The sequence below is a fragment of the Amblyomma maculatum genome, chromosome 10, assembly GCF_055883805.1.
Source record: "Amblyomma maculatum isolate TAMU_Amacu chromosome 10, ASM5588380v1, whole genome shotgun sequence".
Classification (NCBI taxonomy): Eukaryota; Metazoa; Arthropoda; class Arachnida; order Ixodida; family Ixodidae; genus Amblyomma; species Amblyomma maculatum.
Genome location: NC_139353.1, coordinates 2,930,378 through 2,950,655, shown reverse-complemented (window position 1 = coordinate 2,950,655; position 20,278 = coordinate 2,930,378). Strand labels below are relative to the sequence as shown.

The window sequence follows — 20,278 nt, the reverse complement described above, 5'->3', positions numbered from 1 at the left end:
CTCAGTGCATTTAGGTGACGACTGCTGCTGCCAGAGATCCGTGCTGCCCCTTATTCTCTAAATGACTGGTGCCTTGTCGACGACCTCATTTTCCCTGAAAGGAGTGTTGAATACTGGAACAGGAACGGAAGAAATCACCTGGACTCCGGTTTATTATGATCCGGCTGAGCATTCCACTGACCAGCAAATGCCAGTGTAACAGACTACAGCGCGCTTATATCAACATACAAAAAGCTCAGCTTCACTGTACCAACGTGACTTCAGCCGCTCGAAACAGAGCATGGTACAAGAACTTCGTTTGGGGAAATGGTTCATTGTGTATGTTTCGTATGACATTGTTAACAGCAGTTGAAAACAAATATGGTCGAATATTCAGTTTCGTGTCGGCTTTTGTAACTTTATCTTTGCGTGAACGGGTAGTTTCCGTAAAACGGCGGGTTGAGTGAATTGGTAGATAATTAAACAAAAAACAACATGACAACGGAGACATGAGAGAAGACGGGACCAGCGCTGACTAGCAACTGAAGATTTTATTGAAGCCAATACAGATATATACTCCATTTACAACCAAGAGCACACATGAGCAGTAGTAACAGCACCGTACAGTAGTTTCCTGTAGATGCTTCCAAGAAGCTTCCTTGGAACCTGCCGGGCTTCATTAAGGCATAAATCCGGACGGAGTCTCTAGGCGAAAACCGTTGGCGTTTGACAACCTGCGCGAAAAGAAATAAATCATCTCTTGCATTGCAGGTCGAGGAAACTAATGGCGGCTCTAATTTCTGGTTTCAGCTAGTAAGCTTTATCTCATATCCCACGAACGATTTATTTCTAGAGCGCAGCTCGCACGTTCGGCGGTTGATCCGCGTCGCCGTTGTTGTCGTTGTAGCCGAGAGAAAGAAGGCCACGGAGGAGTCACGAGCCAATTCTCAGAATAAGAGCTCGTTAATCTGAGAAATTCGCTTTGACTCATGAGGGAAATAAAAAGTGATTTGTACATGCATTAATATATCGCAAAAACGCCTAAATAACTGCACTCAAACTTCGCGCTATGGAGTATCGCATAACCACCCTTGGATTTTTTCAACCAATGTTGTTCCTTTCTATTCTGGCCCGATAAAGTGCTGAACTCATCGGAGGGCTGTCAGTTTTTTTTTTTCTTTTTTTCTTCTTATGGCTCCTCAACTCGTTATTGCCATGGTCTTTTACAATGTTCAGAATTGTTCTTCTTCTCAAGGCAGGCTGAATGCCTAGAAATCCAAGGTTCTTGCTTACGTCAGAATTTCTGCCGCTGAGTTCCCTTTTTCTTGCGAGCAGAAGTTGGGCTCAGTCCGCTCTCCCATAAACACTAAAGGACAACACTGAAGACATGTACGGATGACAGTAAGTTCCAAAAGTTATTTCTGCAGTAATTGTCCCAAAGTTATTCCATATGGTTGCACCAGATTTGAAGTCGCAGGGCATCGATCATTTCGCTCACCAAGGCAACTGTCTTTCAGTTTCAGCCTGCTGCCTATACTTGTTCAGTGTTAAATTAGACGAGGTTTAAAACCTGAAGGGCGTATTTTGAATCCTGAAAGTCCACGCCGTATTTCAGAATGCCATGAAATAGTTATTTTCTCGTATATTGGTTTTACATTGCTTCATCTACCATAATATCACGCTTGAGATACCTTCTCATTGGAAGCCCTCCCATCCTTGTCTTAGGGTAAAGCGAAATCATTATAGCGCCACTGGCTACTGAAGTTTGGTAGCCCACTTGTCCGTTCGTTAATGGCAACTCCCACATCTTCCCTCCCATGTGGGATAGCAAGCATGCTTGTAAAACCCTCAATATATCTTGTCTAAGCTAACTATGAATGAACTACTAAATAAGGACGCATTGCTTTTTGGTGAGCGCAGTAGCAAGTGTAAATTGCATAGGCAGCGAGCACGAAGCACCGTAAACCAGCAAATTGAGCGGTAACACTTATACCTTTCAAAGACAAGAGAGCCCCAAGACACCGTGAATATGAAACCGCCTTAGTTCAGTTCAAAGGGCGCTGCAGGTACTGATGATGCGGGCACCTAAGACTCAAAGCAGCACACACGTCGGAAGGATCCATGGTTGGCCGCCATCCCATCTTTCGTACACAGGACTACTACAGCTGCCGACGTAACTAGCCCGAGGCGGCCGTGAGCCGTTCTAACAAGGAAGATGCGTTGCCTGCCTCGTCGGCTCTTACTTCCAGGTGCTAGCTGCAGCGTCTATTTCATCATTTACATTACCCTCATAATTACGTCCATAGCTGGAAGAAGCCCCTTTTCCTCCGATCTCTATATTAGCGCTTTCCTCAAGTTCGCCTGACTATAGCGCCGCGCACCTTTCGATATGAATCTCTGCTGTCTGCGCCAGCGTTTTGCTCTCCTTGAAATTTGCTCGGTCAACGTAGGTGCCCCCGGTTATTCGTTCTTATACATTGCCCAGTTTCACATTTCCCCTTGATTTCCTACTGAATTTCGCTAACTGGAGGTCGTTCCCAGTTCTACGATAACTGTTGTCTTTCTGCATTTTATCGATGCCGCTTACATTTTCCCTTCATGGATTGCTGCACTGTCCTCTATGTTGTTTCGTGACCCCAAAACTACTTCAAGGTTCGTTAGAGGGCCCATGAAAAGCTGTCTGCTTAAAGTAGAACGTGCGCATTAGCAATAGGTATTCCGTCAGTCCTCTCCACAATGCAAGAATTTTTACGCTGGCTTCAAAAACACCGAACATGCAGGCGACCGAAACTGGCACTCCTCCTTTCCCCCTCTACTAAGGACGGATGAAACAAGTAGCGACGGCACTTTACCGCATCCCGCCCGCCTCACTTGCGGGCGTCCAGAGACGCAGTGCGGGGGGGAGGCGTCGCCCTAATCGGTTGCGAGCGGTGCTTACCACTGGTAGCTTTTCAGGGTCCTTTAAGGGCCAAAATTTTAGAACATTTGTTTATATTAGCCATCTATGTTGTCAATGTGTGTTTGCTCAAAGACAAAGTTTATGCGGGGTCACAGTTGCGATAGGGCCAGTTCGCTGACGTAGTCCTGAAGTCAACACAAAAGTATTTTTGACAAAAAAAAGAAAAAGAAAGCAAGATGAGACTGACAGAAGATGCAACAAACATTGCCAGCGTGCCTTGTGTTCTTGGCTTTCTGTCTGTCTTTTCTTGTTCTTCACTAAGAAAAGGCGCAATATGACAACGTATGACAGCATGACAGTCCTCACACTCATGGCGGTGTGCCTTCCACTCAGCAAACTCCGACTTCACTTCGGAAACAAATTCCGGATCAGTGAACAAGTCGAGCGCCGTGAGTGCCAGCATCTTGGCCACACGCAGCGTGGGCGGCTGCGCCTCGGCCGAGTTGGAGGCCTTGGCAAACGCCGGCGTGTGGTTCTTGCCGTCTGTCTGGATGCCGTACATGGGGTGGATGGTTGGCACTTCGTAAGACACGTTTCCGGCATCTGTGGAAGCTCCGCAGGGCTCTATGAACGACAAGTCGTCATCAGTGAACTCGACTCCTGCGTAGAGAATAAGGCGCTTTAAGCAAAACGGTGAAATATGTTGCAACGTGTTGCCAGCACTAACCCATTTTTAAAGGTGAGAACAACCAAAGGGGACGCATGGCGACCACACGACACTCAGCTGCTAACGTGAGCGTTGCGAGTGAAGCGATGACTGATAGCGAAAAACAGACACACATACCCGAGGCGCGCTTGGTGCGCAAATACACCAGGCTTAGTCACAGCACATGGCACAGCAGAACATGATATCGTTTTAACGAAATCGTCTACGCACAGTGTTTTTACGATGTCCTCGCAGCGACTGAATCATTGATTTAATGTTATTGAAAATTAATCGCTTATAGTCCTAAATTTTGTCAAGTCTGTAGAACTTCTCTCAAGCAGTGAAATTCATTGGAAATGTAAAAAAAAACATTACAAGGGTTCAACGCTGCTGAACCAAATATTGAGCGAAAGCATTAGCTGCGGGTGACCGAGCGTTCTTCTCTTTTTCTTCTTCCTCAGCCCACATATAAAGTCCCGCTTTAACCAAGCCGTATGAATATGCCTTAGTGGCCTATAGGGGTAACGTGAATGCCAGGGTCCTAGCAGGCTGATTCTGACATAACCGTCCCTATGAAACGAGAGACCCAAGTTGGCAGCTCCTGCCGACCGCTTGAATTGGTAGCCCAGCTCTCACCTTAGTGTCACGTGGGGTGTGACGTCACGCGCTGCGCGGTGGCTGCGACCGCGCTATGCCGACCGCTTGAGTTGGTAGCCCAGCTCTCACCCTAGTGTCACGTGGGGTGTGACGTCACAGTGTCACGTGGGTAAGATGTGGCTACCGGCCGCGCTACGCTGAAGGCTCGAAACCTATAGTAGTATTGCTTTCGCAATAAAAATCATTACACCCCCAATTTACCATTTATTAACATCACACACATCAGAAATCCCTTATACTTTCCTCGGCTACAGGAAATCTTTCTGGGCCATTAACGCAGTGTTACACTATCAGATTGTCTGACATTGGCCCCAAGAAGCATTCAAATTGTTCTGATCTCGGTAAACTCAATCCACTCAGTGCTCTATACGTGTATAGTCAGCTTTCTTGTGCGATGATGTTTCCTGTACAGTGTTGGCGAAATCTCATTTTCGGAGAATACTTGTGCCTGGTTGTCTGCACAGAGTTGATGTAATTCAGTCCACGGCAGCCGGATAATGCGCTGCCAGTGCTACAATTAACCAGCTTAATCCTCGAGTCAAGCACGATATAATGAACCAGGCTGTGTCTCTAGTCATTAAAAACTACCGCTGGTCAGAGCACGAACCTTGCAGATGCGTGGGCTGGACGCTAAATTGCCTGGCTGACACTCATATAAGGCACGTGCACGCACACTTGAAAAAACAATAAGAAAAATCAAAGCTGTCATTTGGCAAGAGAGAACAAAAAAACCAAGCCCATGAGGTCGGTAGTGCAAAAAAAAAAAAATAACCACTTGCAAAACGACGGCAGTAAATTTTGAAGACCGGTGGTGGCGTGCCTTGCTTTTCCTAAAGTCTGCGCTTCTTTTCTGCAGAACTGGTCAAATCCACGGATTATTTTCTCTGATATTGGAACACTCTAAACAGTCAATTACCACTGCATTGTAGAACGCACGTTTTCCTTGCCAAACCCGCCGTAAACATGGAAGCAGACCTAAGACAAATGCGTTTCTGGGGCGCAACCTCTAGGTCGATCTCGCAAGGAATTCAAGCTGCATCGGGCCACGCATGCAGTTTCATACGTCATCTTCAGTTGGACTTCTTAGGCTGTTGAAATATATATATATATATATATATATATATATACACACACAAAGGCATAGCTTCGGGAGTGGCAGTTTGTGCGCTACCAGAAATAGCACCGCAGACATAACTCAATTTTTAACGACCTTCACAGACACACGCGCCAAGATCCGGCACATTGGCATTGCATCCGCAGCTATTCAGCCGTAAAGTTCAATGTCCGTAGCACTGCTCAGTGCACAAATGTGTGTGAGCCAAGCACGCACTAACAGTGAAAGGGGGCTGATCTCAATCCTGCCACGAATAACGAATGTGGTGGCAAGAGAAGAGCCAAAGCGGCGCATGAAGCTGATCGCAGTCCAGCTCAAAATGCCACTGACGGCGCCAAGAAATTGGTTGCGTTGCGCATATCGCAAAAGGCTAATACCAAAGACCCCGGGTGACACGATGTACGCCTACCGCGACTTCGGCATTTCTTGCAATCTATTTGATGCTTGCATCTTCTCTCAACGACGAAACCCCGCCAGAAAGTTTTATGTTCTTGAGACAGAATTTTTGTGCAGTTTTCGACAGTAAACCTGTTGTAACAACACAAATTTCTGTAGTAACATAGGAATTTGTGTACACAGAACAGATAAGTACTTGAAAACTGTAAAATACGAAAGAGTAATAGAGAAATAAGTACAGAACTACAAGAAAAGTATACAGTTGAGAAAGCGCTACAGAACCTTTTGTCGTGTTTTTTGACGGTTCTCTGGTTGTTGGTTTTAGTTTTTTGTTTTGTTTTTTTACAGGGGATAGGCTACAATATCTTTTCTTTTTAGTTATGTCAGTTAAATTTACCATCCTTAGAGTAATCCTTTTGCAAATGACGCAAGGTATTCCCTTCGTTGATAGGAGAAATTTCATTACCAAGAATACACGGCGACGTCATTCAGCTGTAATTTTGTTCTAAACCTTTAAGATGTTCTTGCTGCCGAATGAAGAAATTTTGTTCTAGAAGGCACTTGCCTAGAGCCACTCCATGCTTCCTGTACGTTTTTGTTAGAGCCATGTTGTGGATGACGTCCTTGTACATCGGGCATTTCTCCAATGTCATGGTGCAGCCCGTGGCCAGCGCCGCGGCCGAGAAGCATCCTTCGGCCCTGCCGACTAGCTCGCTGAGATCATCCACCGTTTCCCCTCGGACGTGGTACACGACAGTACTTGTGTCAGCGATGATGCTGGTATACTTACCCGACTGTGTAAAGATTCCTGCAATGAAACGAATAAGGGGCGCGTAATAAAGGGCCGTTAAGCCGGAACCGCAAGGAGCGTTTTTGCAGAGCGAAAAACGTGATGCGCAAGCACCCGCCCGAGAAAAATGCAGCGGCGCTATTACGCCGCGTTATCTGGGTTATGTTGTTTTTATAGTTTCGGTCGCGTACGTCCCACAAGACTCGACGCTTTTACACTTAGGTGATTAGGGCCTCGTTAAAGGTTGTCTTGTCCATTTTGGCCGAACACTACGCGCGAACGAACACGATGCGTGAATGCACGTGGCTCTTGGACGCGCGCACCAGCTTTGCGGAAAAAACAACAAAGTTCCGCCAAAAAGGTTCCGCCGAGATGGATTGGTGGATGGATGGATGGAATATAGGAGCGTCCCCTTTGAAACGGGGTGGTAGCACTAGCTATCATGCTTATTTTTCTCCTTATATCTTAATTATTGTTTCAGATTGGTTAATTATCAGTTCAATTCTGTTCAGTCGTTCAGTCGTGTCCGACTCTTCGTGACCCTATGGACCATATCACGCCAGGCTTTCCTGTCTCTCACCATCTTTCTAACATCACATAACTTCATCTGCAGCGCCTCGAGGATGTCATCTAACCATCGCGTTCGCTGCCTACCCCTTCTCCGGCGGCCCTTAACCTTACCCAACATCAAATCTTTCTCCAGCGACTCCTCTCTTCTCATCAGATGACCAAAGTAGCTGAGCTTTAACTTTAGAATTTGACACTCCAAAGAGCCGTAAGGGTTTATGGTCGACAATGTCGACTGATTTGATCTTCTGGCAGTCCACGAAACTCTCAAGAGTCTCCACCAGCGCCACAATTCAAACGCGTCAATCTTTCGGTGGTCAGCCTTCTTCGCAGTTCAACTCTCGCATCCATACATCACAACTGGAAAGACCATAGCACGAGTTATACGGATCTTGGTTGGCAGTCTAATGTCTCTGCTCTTTACTAGGCGGTCAAGGCTAGCCATGGCTCTCTTTCCCAGAAGCAGGCGTCTCCTAATTTCATGGCTGCAGTCTCCTTCTGGGGTAATCTTGGAGCCCAAGAAGAGAAAATCTATCACAGCTTCCACTTCTTGTCTCTTGATGCTCTAGGACTTGATAAGACAAGATGTCAGGATCTTTGTCTTTTTAATGTTCAGTTTCAGCCCAAACTTCTCACTCTCTTTTTATACGCGCATCAGAAGTCTCTTGAGTTCCACTTCACTTTCTGCCATTAAAGAGGTATCATCCGCATATGTAAGGTTGTTAATACGTTTTCCAGCAATCTTCACTCCAGCTGAAGATTCGTCCAGACCGGCCTTCCTCATGATACACTCTGCATATAGGTTAAATAGGCAGGGCGACAGTATGCAGCCTTGCCTCACTCCTTTCTCAATCGGAAACCAATCAGTAAGACCATGCCCAGTTCTGACTGTGGCCTCTTGCCCTTCATACAGGTTCCTGAGGAGACAGATGAGGTGAATTGGAACTCCCATCTCTTGGAGAGCTTGCCACAATCTGCTGTGATCTACGCAGTCAAACGCTTTCGCATAATCAATAAAGCAGAAGTAGATGGGTTTCTGGAACTCTCTTGCTTTTTCCATGATCCAGCGAAGGTTGGCAATTTGGTCTCTAGTTCCTCTGCCCTTGCGAAACCGAGCTTGCATATCCGGAAGCTTCCGATCCACATACTGCTGCAGCCTACCTTGGAGGATTTTCAACACCACCTTGCTAGCATGCGAAATCAGCGCGATCCTGAGGTAGTTGGAACAATCTTTGGCACTGCCTTTCTTTGGAATGGGGATGTAAACTGACCTCCTCCAATCCTATGGCCACTGCAAGGTTGTCCAAATTTGCTGACATAATGTATACAGAACGTTAACAGCGTCATAGTTGAGGTTTTGAAGCAACTCAGCTGGAATGCCATCAATTCCGCTAGCTTTGTTCTTAGCAATGCTGGCTAAGGCCCATTCAACTTCACTCTTCAGGATACCCGGCTCGAGATCAGTCATCACAACCGTCTTATGTTGGGTTTGCACATCCGGGTCCTTCTTGTACAGTTCTTCTGTGTATTCCTGCCACCTCTTGTTTATCTCTGAGGCTTCAGTGATGTCCCTGCCTCGTTTGCCCTTTATTACGCCCAGCTTAGCACAGACGCTTCCTTTGATATCTTTGATACAGAGCTCTAGTGTTCCTCAGTTGGCTGTTGTCCTCAACTGCCTGGCACTGTATGTTCAGGAAGGCACTCTTATCTCTCCTTGCTATTTTCTGAAAATTCGCATTAAGAACCTCGTACCTTTCTCTTTCCCCCATAACTTTTGCCATCCTCCTTTCCTCAGCTATTTGCAAAGCCTCTTCAGATAACCAGTTTGCTTTCTTGCATTTCTTTTGCTTTGGAACTACCTTAGTAGCAATTTCTTGTATTATATCACTAACATCAGTCCGCATCTCTTCAGGCTCTCTGTCTTCTAGATGTAATCCTTGAAATCGATTCCTCACTTCCGCAGTGTATTCTGATTAAATTTGAACCAGACCATATACCTGAAAGGCCTTCTAGTTTCCTGCATTTTCCTCAATCGAAGCTTAAATTTGGCAACAAGAAGCTGATGATCGGTGCCACAATCGGCCTCAGGCTTTGTTTTTACTGCGTGTATAGCGCTTCTCCATCTCTGCAGGCAAAGAACTACACCATAATTCTATTTCTTGAATTTTTGTTGCTACATTACTAACATTATGTCAGTTTTCTGCTTTTAAGCCACCAATCTTCCAGTCGTTTTTTGCTAGCTTCCACCGCCGGTTTATTCACCCGGCCACTGGTATCTCTAAACCCCAGAGCTTCAGGAAGAGTGACTGCGCCTGCATCGACTTCCGGATGGATACCATTACATTCGAGTATAATATGGTCAATTCTTTCACTGCAGTTACCACAACATATGCGTCATCTTCACTGTTAAATTTCTTTTTGTAGCTGTGTGTTCTAAGGCACCCTTATCCAGCTTCACAAAGTAGGGCACTGCCTCTTGAGTTATCAAAGAAAGCTTCCTTCCTGATCTGCCTTTTCCACTTTCGGTATAATTCCACACTCTGTTTCTTCTGCATCGAATTTATCCAATTTTTTACCTTCTGTGTTTTTCACCTGTTGCTTAATGCTCTTTATTTCTCTTTCCTTGGGACTTACTAGTTAGTTTCCTAGTTATTTTCCTCCATGTGAGTCAACGCTTTTTAAGTAAAGGTATTTAAATACTTTAGCTGCCCATCTTTTACTGTCCAATTTGCTCAGGCGTTCCTCACATAATATTTTACTCTGAGCTTCCCGTACTTCGAAAGATGCCCAGCCCATATCTACCTGTACCGCCTCATTTGTGGTTTTGCCATGGGCACCCAGTGCTAATCGTTCGACGGCTCTCTGATTTATTTCTAATGTCGACTGTACCTCTGATTTTAGGCACAAAGCCGTATTTCCGAAAGTAAGCCCTGGCACCATAATTCCTTTCCAAATACCCCTCAAAACTTCATACCTGTTGTATCCCCACAATTCCCTATGCTTCATTATCCCGGCATTTCTTCTTCCTTTGGCCTTAAGTGATTGCTCACGCTTTCCAATGTATGCCAATCCTTCGTTTACCCATACCCCAGATATTTATATTCTGCTACTCTTGGTATTTCATAGCCTTGTACTTTAAGACCCTGATCAGTTGAGCCGTTGAAAACCATCAGACCCAACTTAACTGCGCTAAAACGGAAGCCTAGAGAGTCCCCTTCGTCTCCGCAATACTTAACTAGAGTTTGCAATGCTTCCAGAGTCTCATCAAACAGCACGATATCGTCAGCATACATCAAACCGGGGAGGCGCTGCTCTACCGCCTTTCCACCTAATCTATATGACAGGTTAAAACCTGGGTTACTTTTTTGTATCATCCGTTCCATGTTTATCATATAAAGCATGAACAGCAGCGGTGATATAGGATAACCTTGTCTTAATCCTTTGCATACCTTAACAGCTTCCGTACCTCTTATCCCTTGCCATGTAATTTCTACTTTCTTATCCCGGTATATTTCCTGTAGGAGCTCTATTATCTGATAACCGATACTTTCTTCCTTTAATATGTTCCACAGGAGTTCCCTGTTTACGTTGTCGTACGCCCCGTTTATGTCCAGGAAGGCCAAATACAAAGGTCTATTTTCCCCTCTAGATATTTTGATGCATTGGGTAAGCACGAACAGGCTATCATCTAAGCGCCTACAATTTCTAAAGCCGTTCTGAAGTTCTCCGAGTATTGTGTTACTTTCTACCCATGCTTGCACCTTTAAGTTCACCGCCTGCATGATCAACCTGTACATAACAGACGTTATGGTAATCGGCCTGTAGCATTTTAGGTGCATCCTTTCTCCGAGATGCGCGGAGAGCACAGTCATCTGTTGGCAAACCAAAAACCCAAAATGACACGTGACTGCACGCTGATTGGTGGGCGCTGGCCGTGACGTCAGTGGACGCGCCGCGCGATGCGTTTTCTTTTTCTACTTCGCGTAGAACCACGCAGCGGCGCGATTTCGAGCTAGGCGCGTCAAAATGACGCGCGCGTCCCACGGGCAACTGCACACTCATTTTCTAATTAACTGTTTTTCACCACCACCACTGCGCAGCAATCGCCCCCTAAGTCGCGCCATGCCATTCCGGCTTTATTCAAGAGAACGGTTTGCACGAGTTTCAACGAAGCCGTGGCAGCTTGGGTCGTCAGCAAGGACTGTGTGGTTGCCGACCAGCGACACCACTTTTCGATAAGGCGCATTCCACCCACGACGTCTTCGTCCTTGAATTCCGCCATACAAAAACAAGGATAATAGTTGAGCGACGCCAGCGACACACTGCGCTGCCATATGTACGACGGTGCGGGTTCCATTCTGGGTAAATGGTGAAGAAACAGCGCGAAAGAAACGAGGACGAAGAAACACATGAACACAGTACGGTTGGTTTGGTTTCTGGGGTTTAACGCTCCAAAACGACTCAGGCTATGAGAGACGCCGACATGAACACAGGACGGGCGCTGACTACCAACTGTTTATTTCCTAAAATGAAGCATGATAAATACCCTACACTAGGCCACGAGGTAGGTACATAAAAGGTAAAAGGCGATAACACATCCAAATTTAAGATCGTGTTTTAAATGGGTTCAAAACAAATGTGCGTCGGCTGGTGTTCGCTCCAGCCATAGAAGGGACGGTAAAGAGGGGCAAAGCAAAAGGAAAGAAAAGCCAGAAAGAAAAAAAAAGGAAGAAAAATGAAAAGACTTAAAACCTTCGTAGCAAAAGGCCGAGTCAAAAAAGTGCATAAGTGTGCATCATTTTTCGCCGTGTTTCTTTTTGGCTGTCGTTTAGTTGATTGACTACGCCTTTTGCTGCGATCATTATAAGTTTATGCACTTTTTTTACTGTCTTTTGCTAAGATGGTTTTGAGTCCGTTCACTTTTCTTCCCTTTTTTCGCCTTTCCACTTTTTTCCCTTCAACTTTGCACCTCATTCATCATCCCTTCTGCGGGTAGAGCGAACACGAGCCTATGTACATTTGTTTTGCACCTGTTGAAATCACGATCTTAAAATTGGTTGCGTTATCGCCTTTTCATGTGCCCGCCTCGTGGGCTATACTTATTGTGCTTGATTAATAAACAGTCGGTAGTCAGCGCCCGTCCTTCGTCTTCGTTTGTTTGCGCTATTCATTTACCAATTAGCCATGGGCCAACTAGCACAGGCAAAAGTCTTAATTCAGTCTGGGCAAGTGGCATTAATGCACAACTGTGATCTCGGACAGCGCTCACACTCATATACTATTTCTCCTCTCGTGCAACTGAATGTGTCAATGCTGTCACATCGAGAAAGGGTGCGCGTTCCTGAGCAGTAAGGAATCCCCTTTTCCCACCTGAATATCCCGCACCGAAGTTCCAGCCCTGGAACGTAGGGCTTTCAAACATGTGCCAGTGTTGCAACTGAGAGATTCAAGGCAAAATAAATTGATAACTTGAGCGGAAGGCCATCGCGTTCTCTTTGTGAAGGGGATCTTGGCTACGTGAGCTCACCGTGGATTCGACACGCAGGTTTCATCTGCTGTCGGAGGAGTGAAACATTAACATAGGAGGCCACGGCCGCGTCCAAGGCGTTCACTCCTTCCCAGGGACACGCCCCTGCGTGAGCCGCCTTCCCTTGGTAGTGCACAGTGATCTGTGAAATGAAGCGTAATCGTGCCAGAACATTCACTTGCAATCTTCTAACACATATACGAAGTTTTGTAGCTGGGAATGGCAGTGAGAAGGGCGACACCTTGCATGTGTAATAATCGTATTAAATCTGTTAGTGAGCTGCGGTTGTTACAGCCCATTGACTCACAAGTTTAAAAACAACTGAACAAACGCTCTGCCATGCTCTGCCTACCCTACAGAAGAATCTATGAAACGACAGGCCCGAGTTGGCTGCTCTTGCCAAACGCGTCAGGCAACCCTGCGTCCAATGAGTGCGCGGCTATGTCTGCTGCCAGCCACCGCTTGCCAGCGGCATGCTCATCATTTTTAGTCTACAGCACCAACGCCGGCGCCGACGCGATTTTCAGTGAACGGGGCCTTTAACGTTATCGCGTTAAAATAGAAGTTGCTCAGCTTCGTTGAAACGAAAGCGACCGACTTCAGCCTGACTCGGCATCCAAGAGCCCTGCAAGGAAGTCTCCTCTGCAGTTCCCCCACCGCAAACGTGCAACAGATGTTGGCAGTTCCTCGAATCTTTGTGACAGCAAGTGTCATTTTTACCTATACACAACTCACCGAACATTCAACGATCGGCCATGTGAACTTCCAACTACCCCCTAGCAGGCGGCTCCGGCAATAAATCTCAAAGCTAAAAGTCAAACTCAAGGTCATGGGTCCACATTTCGCATTACTGTGGTTTGACTTCAAAAGTTTGACCTTGAAGTTCTCTGAAGCTGAAATTTCTGGCATGACATGAAACCTGGCTTTTGTACTGAGCGGAACACCTGTTTCAAAAAATTGGCAGTGGCATAGCTCGGCTATGCCAGGATATACGTAGCGAGAGGTATGTTTCCCAGACCGAGCTTGTCGTGGTCACTGTATGTTTAGCAATGAAACACATTGGGTATACACATGTTTTATTAACTTTGCTTGACAGAGACGAAAACTGCCCGATGATCTGTGAAGTAGCATGCAGAAGTCTTCATTTCGTCTATACTAGTAAGGAGAAAGCCTTTAATGGCTCATACTGTCGTTTGCAGAAGTTATCACACTTTGTGACCAACCTAGGTCACGTAATTCCACTCAAGATGACGGCCACCATAGGTCAAGGTGGGCCACCCTGGGCCCACGCCCCCCAAAGAGGGACGTAATAATACATAAGCCTTAATAAGCTTTCGTTACGTGGAAGGCGGTAGCTGGCAGCTGACATGGCCGAGCACTAACTGAACGTAGGGCATCCTGACATTACGTTCTGCAGGCGCTGCCAAATCGGGTCTCTCCTTTCATATGGAAGGGTGATATCAGAATCAGCCTGCCAAGACCCTTGCATTAACGTTATCCCCATGAACACAGGCACGTTCATAAGGCTCGGTTAAAGCGAGACTTTATATATTGACTGGTAGCTTGAGCTATCGCGTCATACCGATCAAGGCGCCCGTGCAGCGCGCTTCCTCGGACGCCGCACTACACAGCCTAAAGAAACAGACGCAGTAAAACCAGGAATCAGCGAAGTTTCAAACAAAGGCTTTCGCCTTATCGCACTTCAGTAGTCCAAAGTACCACACAATTTTTTTTTTCGATTTCGTAATCCCTTTAGTATAGAACCCGTTTACTGACGTCTTCCATAGGCTCTATCTCGACGGTTGTGCACTGTATATTATACTTGGTAGTCTGGCATCTCCATTTGACAAGCCATTCCTCTCTATTCGGAAGTCTCCGGTGCTCTCTTCGCCTTCTTGCTATCATTGTCTTTTTGCTGAGTAGCCAAGTTCCAGTCGAAAACTTAAGGATCGGAAGCGTCAATCTTCTCTTGTCCATACCGCCCTTTAGGAGCGGCTGGATTCTCCTCTGCATCCATGTTAAACGTTGTGATATAGCCGCCTATTTCATCTCCGCCTTTTATACGCAATGATGCTCATGCAACGCGCGGTTCGGGTGATACAGCGCCGTGCGGCGAGGAGGCGACGAAGCGCGCGGCTCACCTGTGGGCATAGAGTTTCTTACTCTTACCTAGAGGGAAAGCTGTGCTGCCGTCTATGGGCGTTTACATGGAGTTTCCAGACGGCCAGTTCAGCCACCATGGGCGCTCAAAGCATCATGGGCCGGAGAGCTACCGAGTGCAGAACTACAACTTTTGGCCAAAACTAATGCAAAGATAAACGTTGTTCTACCGTAAATAATGTCCTAAGATTGAATATTGTGACTATAAATTATAAAAAGAGAGAGAAACAGAATGCCAGTGTGAGATTTATCCAATATAAGCGATGGCCCTTTCTCCTATTGGCTTAGTTTTGAGCAGCACAAATACCAATATTTCGCACTTAATAGGCAAACTTTGAAATAGAAAAATGTTATGAAAATATTTATCGTTGTGCCATCACTTAAGGAAGTTTTTAGTGGCATTTCGGGAAACAGAAACCATTTATTGGCGACGTCTGCTTTTGCGCCTTCGTTACTATGGCTTTCGCGGTCTATGTACGCACCTTCAGATGATGATGATAACAAAAAAAAACATTGCAGTAACGCCACTCCACGTACTCGAAAAAAAACCGACTGTCCCGCAACAAGTAGCACACCGGCCCATGATTCTTAGCGCGCCCATGGTGGCTGAAGTGCAGCGCCCTCAGCTTTCCCTCTAGTTAGTGTAAGGAACTCTATGCCTGTGGGGTCTCTGGTTATCACGGCATCGGCGCATGCGCACAACTGCTCATCCGCGTGACGTCCCGAGCGGCTGCGACAGTGGAGGGGGCGCTCGGTCGCGGCTTGCCGTGGCGACGGCGAAGTGCACGAAGCATCGGCTGCTCCTCCTCGGTTGCCATGATGACGGCGCATGCGCACAACTCGCCTCTCCCGGCCAACGCAAAATTCTCGACTGGTAGCCCAGTGTAGCTCTCGCTACAAAACTTCTCAGATTACAGCAGAATCTGCAGTGTTCACAAATGCGAAGGCCTGGTGGTGGTAGAAACATTTATTACCAATATTACAGAGTGTGGGGGCGTAGCCCCTACACTGCATTTGAGAGCAACCTCCATGTACGCAGAGCCCTCTTACAAAGCAAAGAAAAGCCCTTGGAAGGCTATCCTAGCGAGAGCGCTAGTAATAATCATGCGCTGATCCTCATAGCGCGTGCTGATGAGTAGGCTCTCCCAGTAATCTAGGGCAACTTCTGGTGAAGGAGGATGTGGGAATGAGGGGCAGGTGAGTAGTGTGTGCAGAAAGTCACCAGGTTAAAAAAGAGCTTGCAGGAAGAAGAAAACTGATCAGGAAAGCAGGCGTGGGGAAGGATGGTGTATGGGGCTGTACGCGTTTGTAGCTTGCGCCAATGACACCTTGTGTTATTGTGAGAGTCGGGGCAGGGGATGCGCAAGTCCTCCTATTTTGCGGTAGTAGTTAAGGATGTAACGAAAGGACAGCAGGCACTCCCCGGCATCTGATGAAGGCCGTTCGTCCCCAACCTAGAAAGTGAGACCTCGGGCCAGGGAGTGAGCCCCTCATTACCGGGAAGGCACGCACTTGCCGGTGTCCAACTAAGGTCGACAGACCGAGATTATTTACTGGCGGGTGTGGGTGTCCTGGCTAGCGCAATGGCTGCCTCCTCCGCCTCTGTTGTAGAATCGGTGAGAATTCAGCAAACAGAGAGAAGTTTTGCATGATTCTTTGTAACTGCTAGTAGTACCTGTTTGCACAAGTGACCGCACCTGTATATGCTACATTGAAGTCTTCTCCATATTGTCTGCGTAAGGTTTGCGCCCTGCCTGTTCTGCGATTCCCGTACCGTTCCGGGTTCATGTTTTTAGGCAGGGGGAGACTAAAATGTTGGAGTGAATTGCAGGAGGTAATGGGGTGCTTCCAGATGGGAGTCCTATAGGGATTATGTGTAGAGAAGAGAGCAGTGCGCGACCTGCTGGTGTACGCGAAAGGCGGGCTGCCTAGGCTGTCAGCGTGGCTTCACAGAGTTCTTCATACGTATTATGGGCCCCAACCTTGAGTAAGTGGAGTGTCGAGGTGTTGGGAGGAAGGCGCAGAGCTGGTTTTGTACAACTGCGGAGTAAAGCGTTCACTTAATCGCGTTCTTTGCTAGTGACGAGTAAGTATGGGAGAGCGCATGCGACTCTGCTGGTAACGTATGCTTGTGTGAGACGAAGTCTATTCCTTTCATGAAGGCCTGTTTTCCGAGGTGCTGCGCGACGGATGAGCCAAGTAGTTTGATGAGCATGAGTCTGGATTGCTTTGATTACATCTCCATGTGCTCCATCGGAGTAGAGAGTCATTCCTAGTAATTTGATTTGAGTTACTACGAAAATCGGTTAAGTACCGAGTACCAGAGTGATAGGTGGGCTACCAAGATGAGTGGATTTGGGTCGGTAAATGAAGAGTTGAGATTTAGGCGGGAAGCCCGATAGGCCTCTCTCCTTCACATAGGTTCCAATAGTGTTGATGGCTGTTTGGAGGTTAGTCTCTATGGTGGCATCATAGCCTCGGCATGCCCAGACAGTGATGTCAGCGAAATGTATGCCTGCAGTTTCAGGAAGTTGTTTTGGGGGATAAATAAGGGCACTGTTAAAGAATGTCGGTGAAAGGACCGCTCCTTGAGGTGTTCTCCGAGCACCGATCTTGATGTTTGGAAGCGTATGAGGGCCCAGTGTGAGAGTCTGTGAGAGTCGCTGTTCGGTTGCTGAGGAAGGCCCTTATGTATAGTTATGCATTTGGCTGCCTACTTGTAGTGTTTGTAGATTATTAAGAATGGCAGAGTGTGCAACCCTATCAAATGCTTTAGTGAGGTCGACCCCAAGAATGGCTCGTGTATCGCAAGTTTTATGCGAAGCATATTGCTAGAGGTAAACCACAGCCCTTCGTGACGGTTACACGCCGTGCAAAGAATGTAGAATGCTACGTCACACCACGTGATACGCTGACGTCACGACAGAGGAGAGACGGGGGACCGGCTCGCGCCGTCGGCTGCGGTTGCACGCCGTGCGGACCACGTGGTATGGTGACGTCACACCACGTGATACGCTTACGTCACGACAGAGGAGAGACGGGGACCGGCTCGCGCCGTCGGCTGCGGTTGCACGCTGTGCGGACCACGTGGTATAGCGCAGTTTTATATATAAAGGGGAGACGATTGCGCTCGCCTCCAGTAGACCCTCACAAAAGGTGGCGATGCCTCCAGGGAGTGCAGCCGAGCGGTGGAATGAAAAGCGAAGGCTGCGGCGTGCTGCAGAGAGCCCAGAAGAGCGGGAAGAACATTTGGCCAAGGAGCGTGCTCGGCATGCGGCTCGGCGACAACGATGCTCCACTGATACGAGCAACGCTTCCACTAGTATGGACAGTGAGTCTAGTAGTACGTCGACACGTTTGGATCGTTGTAATGAATGCCTCTAGGCGACGGAAGCGTGCCATGGAACCATGGAAAGCCGAGTTTAGCCATCAATATGCTTCGCATCTGACCAGGCTTAACCAAACTAAGCCTCAGTTTTTTTTTAATCAGGTATGCGGTACTTTAGCTGCAGGAAAACATCTTGATTGGCCCGACCCGGACGGAAACGAAACATGTAATTGGGCCAGAGCTCCCGTTCCTCTAGAAAGCTGCTTAGTCGTGTATGAATAACGTGCTCTATTAGTTTTCCGACACAAGAAGTGAGGGAAATAGGTCGATGATTAGTGGGGAGAAGCGGTTTGCCTGGTTTTGGTACGAAGACTACTTTTGCCTCCTTCCACTGGGCCGGAAAAGTGCCTTGTTGCCAGCATTCATTAAAGTAATTGGTTAAGGCGATTGTGGAGGAGGTATCTAAGTTTCGCAGAGCTTTATTGGAGTTACCGTCTACTCCGGGAGCTTAAGAGGTATTTAGGTTCTGAAATTCTGCCTTTATTTCACCCCGCCGGGGTGGCGCAGTGGTTACGGCGCTCGACTACTGTTCCCACGGACGCGGGATCGAATCCCGGCCTCGGCGGCCGCTTTTCAATTGGAGGCGAAAAGCAAGGTACCCGTGTGCTGTGCGATGTCAGTGCACGTTAAAGAACCCCAGGTGGTCGAAATTTCCGGAGTCGTCCACTACGGCGTCTCTCATAGCCTGAGTCGTTTTGGGACGTTAAGCCCCACAAACCAAAACCAAACTAAACTTCAGTTTCAGTGATAGGCTGGCGTAGAAAGTCATGAGGGAGTCTTTTATAGTCCGGATGGGACGTTGGTTGGTACGTTTTATTGTATGCATCCTTGCGCGTTGCTGCTACAGGCAGTAAGTACGTCGCGCACACCTTGTATGGCGTTTTCTAGCAAGGCCAGGGCTCGTGCCGCACAATGGAAACATTTCCTTCCCATGGCACACGTTCGCTGCTGGGCTCGTGCAAGTGCGAGATTGCACGATACCCCGTCGCTCCTGTCGCTTGGCGTTCCTTGGCGCGCAGTCGTTGCAATGCTCCGCCAAGCGTGAGATTGGTGTTACGTCGTCGTTCGTCATCGCGCACCCTACGTTACCATGAAGACAGCAGAAACGCTGGACACTCCAGAACCTCCAGTGCTCTGAAATGCGAAAGCCTGAGCGTTGCTGCTGCACACAGTACATCGCGCGCTCTTGTATGGCTTTTGCTAGCAATTCCAGGGCTCGTGCCGCACACTCGAAATGTATTTCCATTGGCACAAGTTTGTTGCAGTGCCCCTGCAAGTGCGAGATTGCACGATACCCCGTCGCTCCTGTCGCTTGGCGTTCCTTGGCGCGCAGTCGTTGCAATGCTCCGCCAAGCGTGAGATTGGTGTTACGTCGTCGTTCGTCATCGCGCACCCTACGTTACCATGAAGACAGCAGAAACGCTGGACACTCCAGAACCTCCAGTGCTCTGAAATGCGAAAGCCTGAGCGTTGCTGCTGCACACAGTACATCGCGCGCTCTTGTATGGCTTTTGCTAGCAATTCCAGGGCTCGTGCCGCACACTCGAAATGTATTTCCATTGGCACAAGTTTGTTGCAGTGCCCCTGCAAGTACGAGATTGCACGATACCCCGTCGCTCCTGTCGCTTGGCGTTCCTTGGCGCGCAGTCGTTGCAATGCTCCGCCAAGCGTGAGATTGGTGTTACGTCGTCGTTCGTCATCGCGCACCCTACGTTACCATGAAGACAGCAGAAACGCTGGACACTCCAGAACCTCCAGTGCTCTGAAATGCGAAAGCCTGAGCGTTGCTGCTGCACACAGTACATCGCGCGCTCTTGTATGGCTTTTGCTAGCAATTCCAGGGCTCGTGCCGCACACTCGAAATGTATTTCCATTGGCACAAGTTTGTTGCAGTGCCCCTGCAAGTGCGGGATTGCACGATACCCCGTCGCTCCTGTCGCTTGGCGTTCCTTGGCGAACAGTCGTTGCAATGCTCCGCCAAGCGTGAGATTGGTGTTACGTCGTCGTTCGTCATCGCGCACCCTACGTTCCCATGGAGACGGCAGAAACACTAGGCAAAAAGAGCACATCTCGTGGAGTGTCGCGGACAGGTCTC

The 20,278-nt window shown here is 47.8% G+C and overlaps 1 protein-coding gene across 1 annotated transcript in view; it reads right to left on the bottom strand.

Annotated features, from left to right (window-relative positions):
• Positions 1-573: 573 nt before the first annotated feature.
• Positions 574-20,278, bottom strand: part of LOC146175401 (xaa-Arg dipeptidase-like) — a 35,865-nt gene continuing 16,160 nt past the window's right edge. Inside the window, exons 4-7 of the mRNA XM_084580744.1 lie at positions 12,636-12,777; positions 6,317-6,559; positions 3,245-3,538; positions 574-713 (exon numbers count right to left, since the gene is read on the bottom strand). Of these exons, the coding sequence (XP_084436870.1) occupies positions 685-713; positions 3,245-3,538; positions 6,317-6,559; positions 12,636-12,777 (708 nt within the window). The 3' untranslated portion in view covers positions 574-684. The remainder of the gene's footprint in view (positions 714-3,244; positions 3,539-6,316; positions 6,560-12,635; positions 12,778-20,278) is intronic.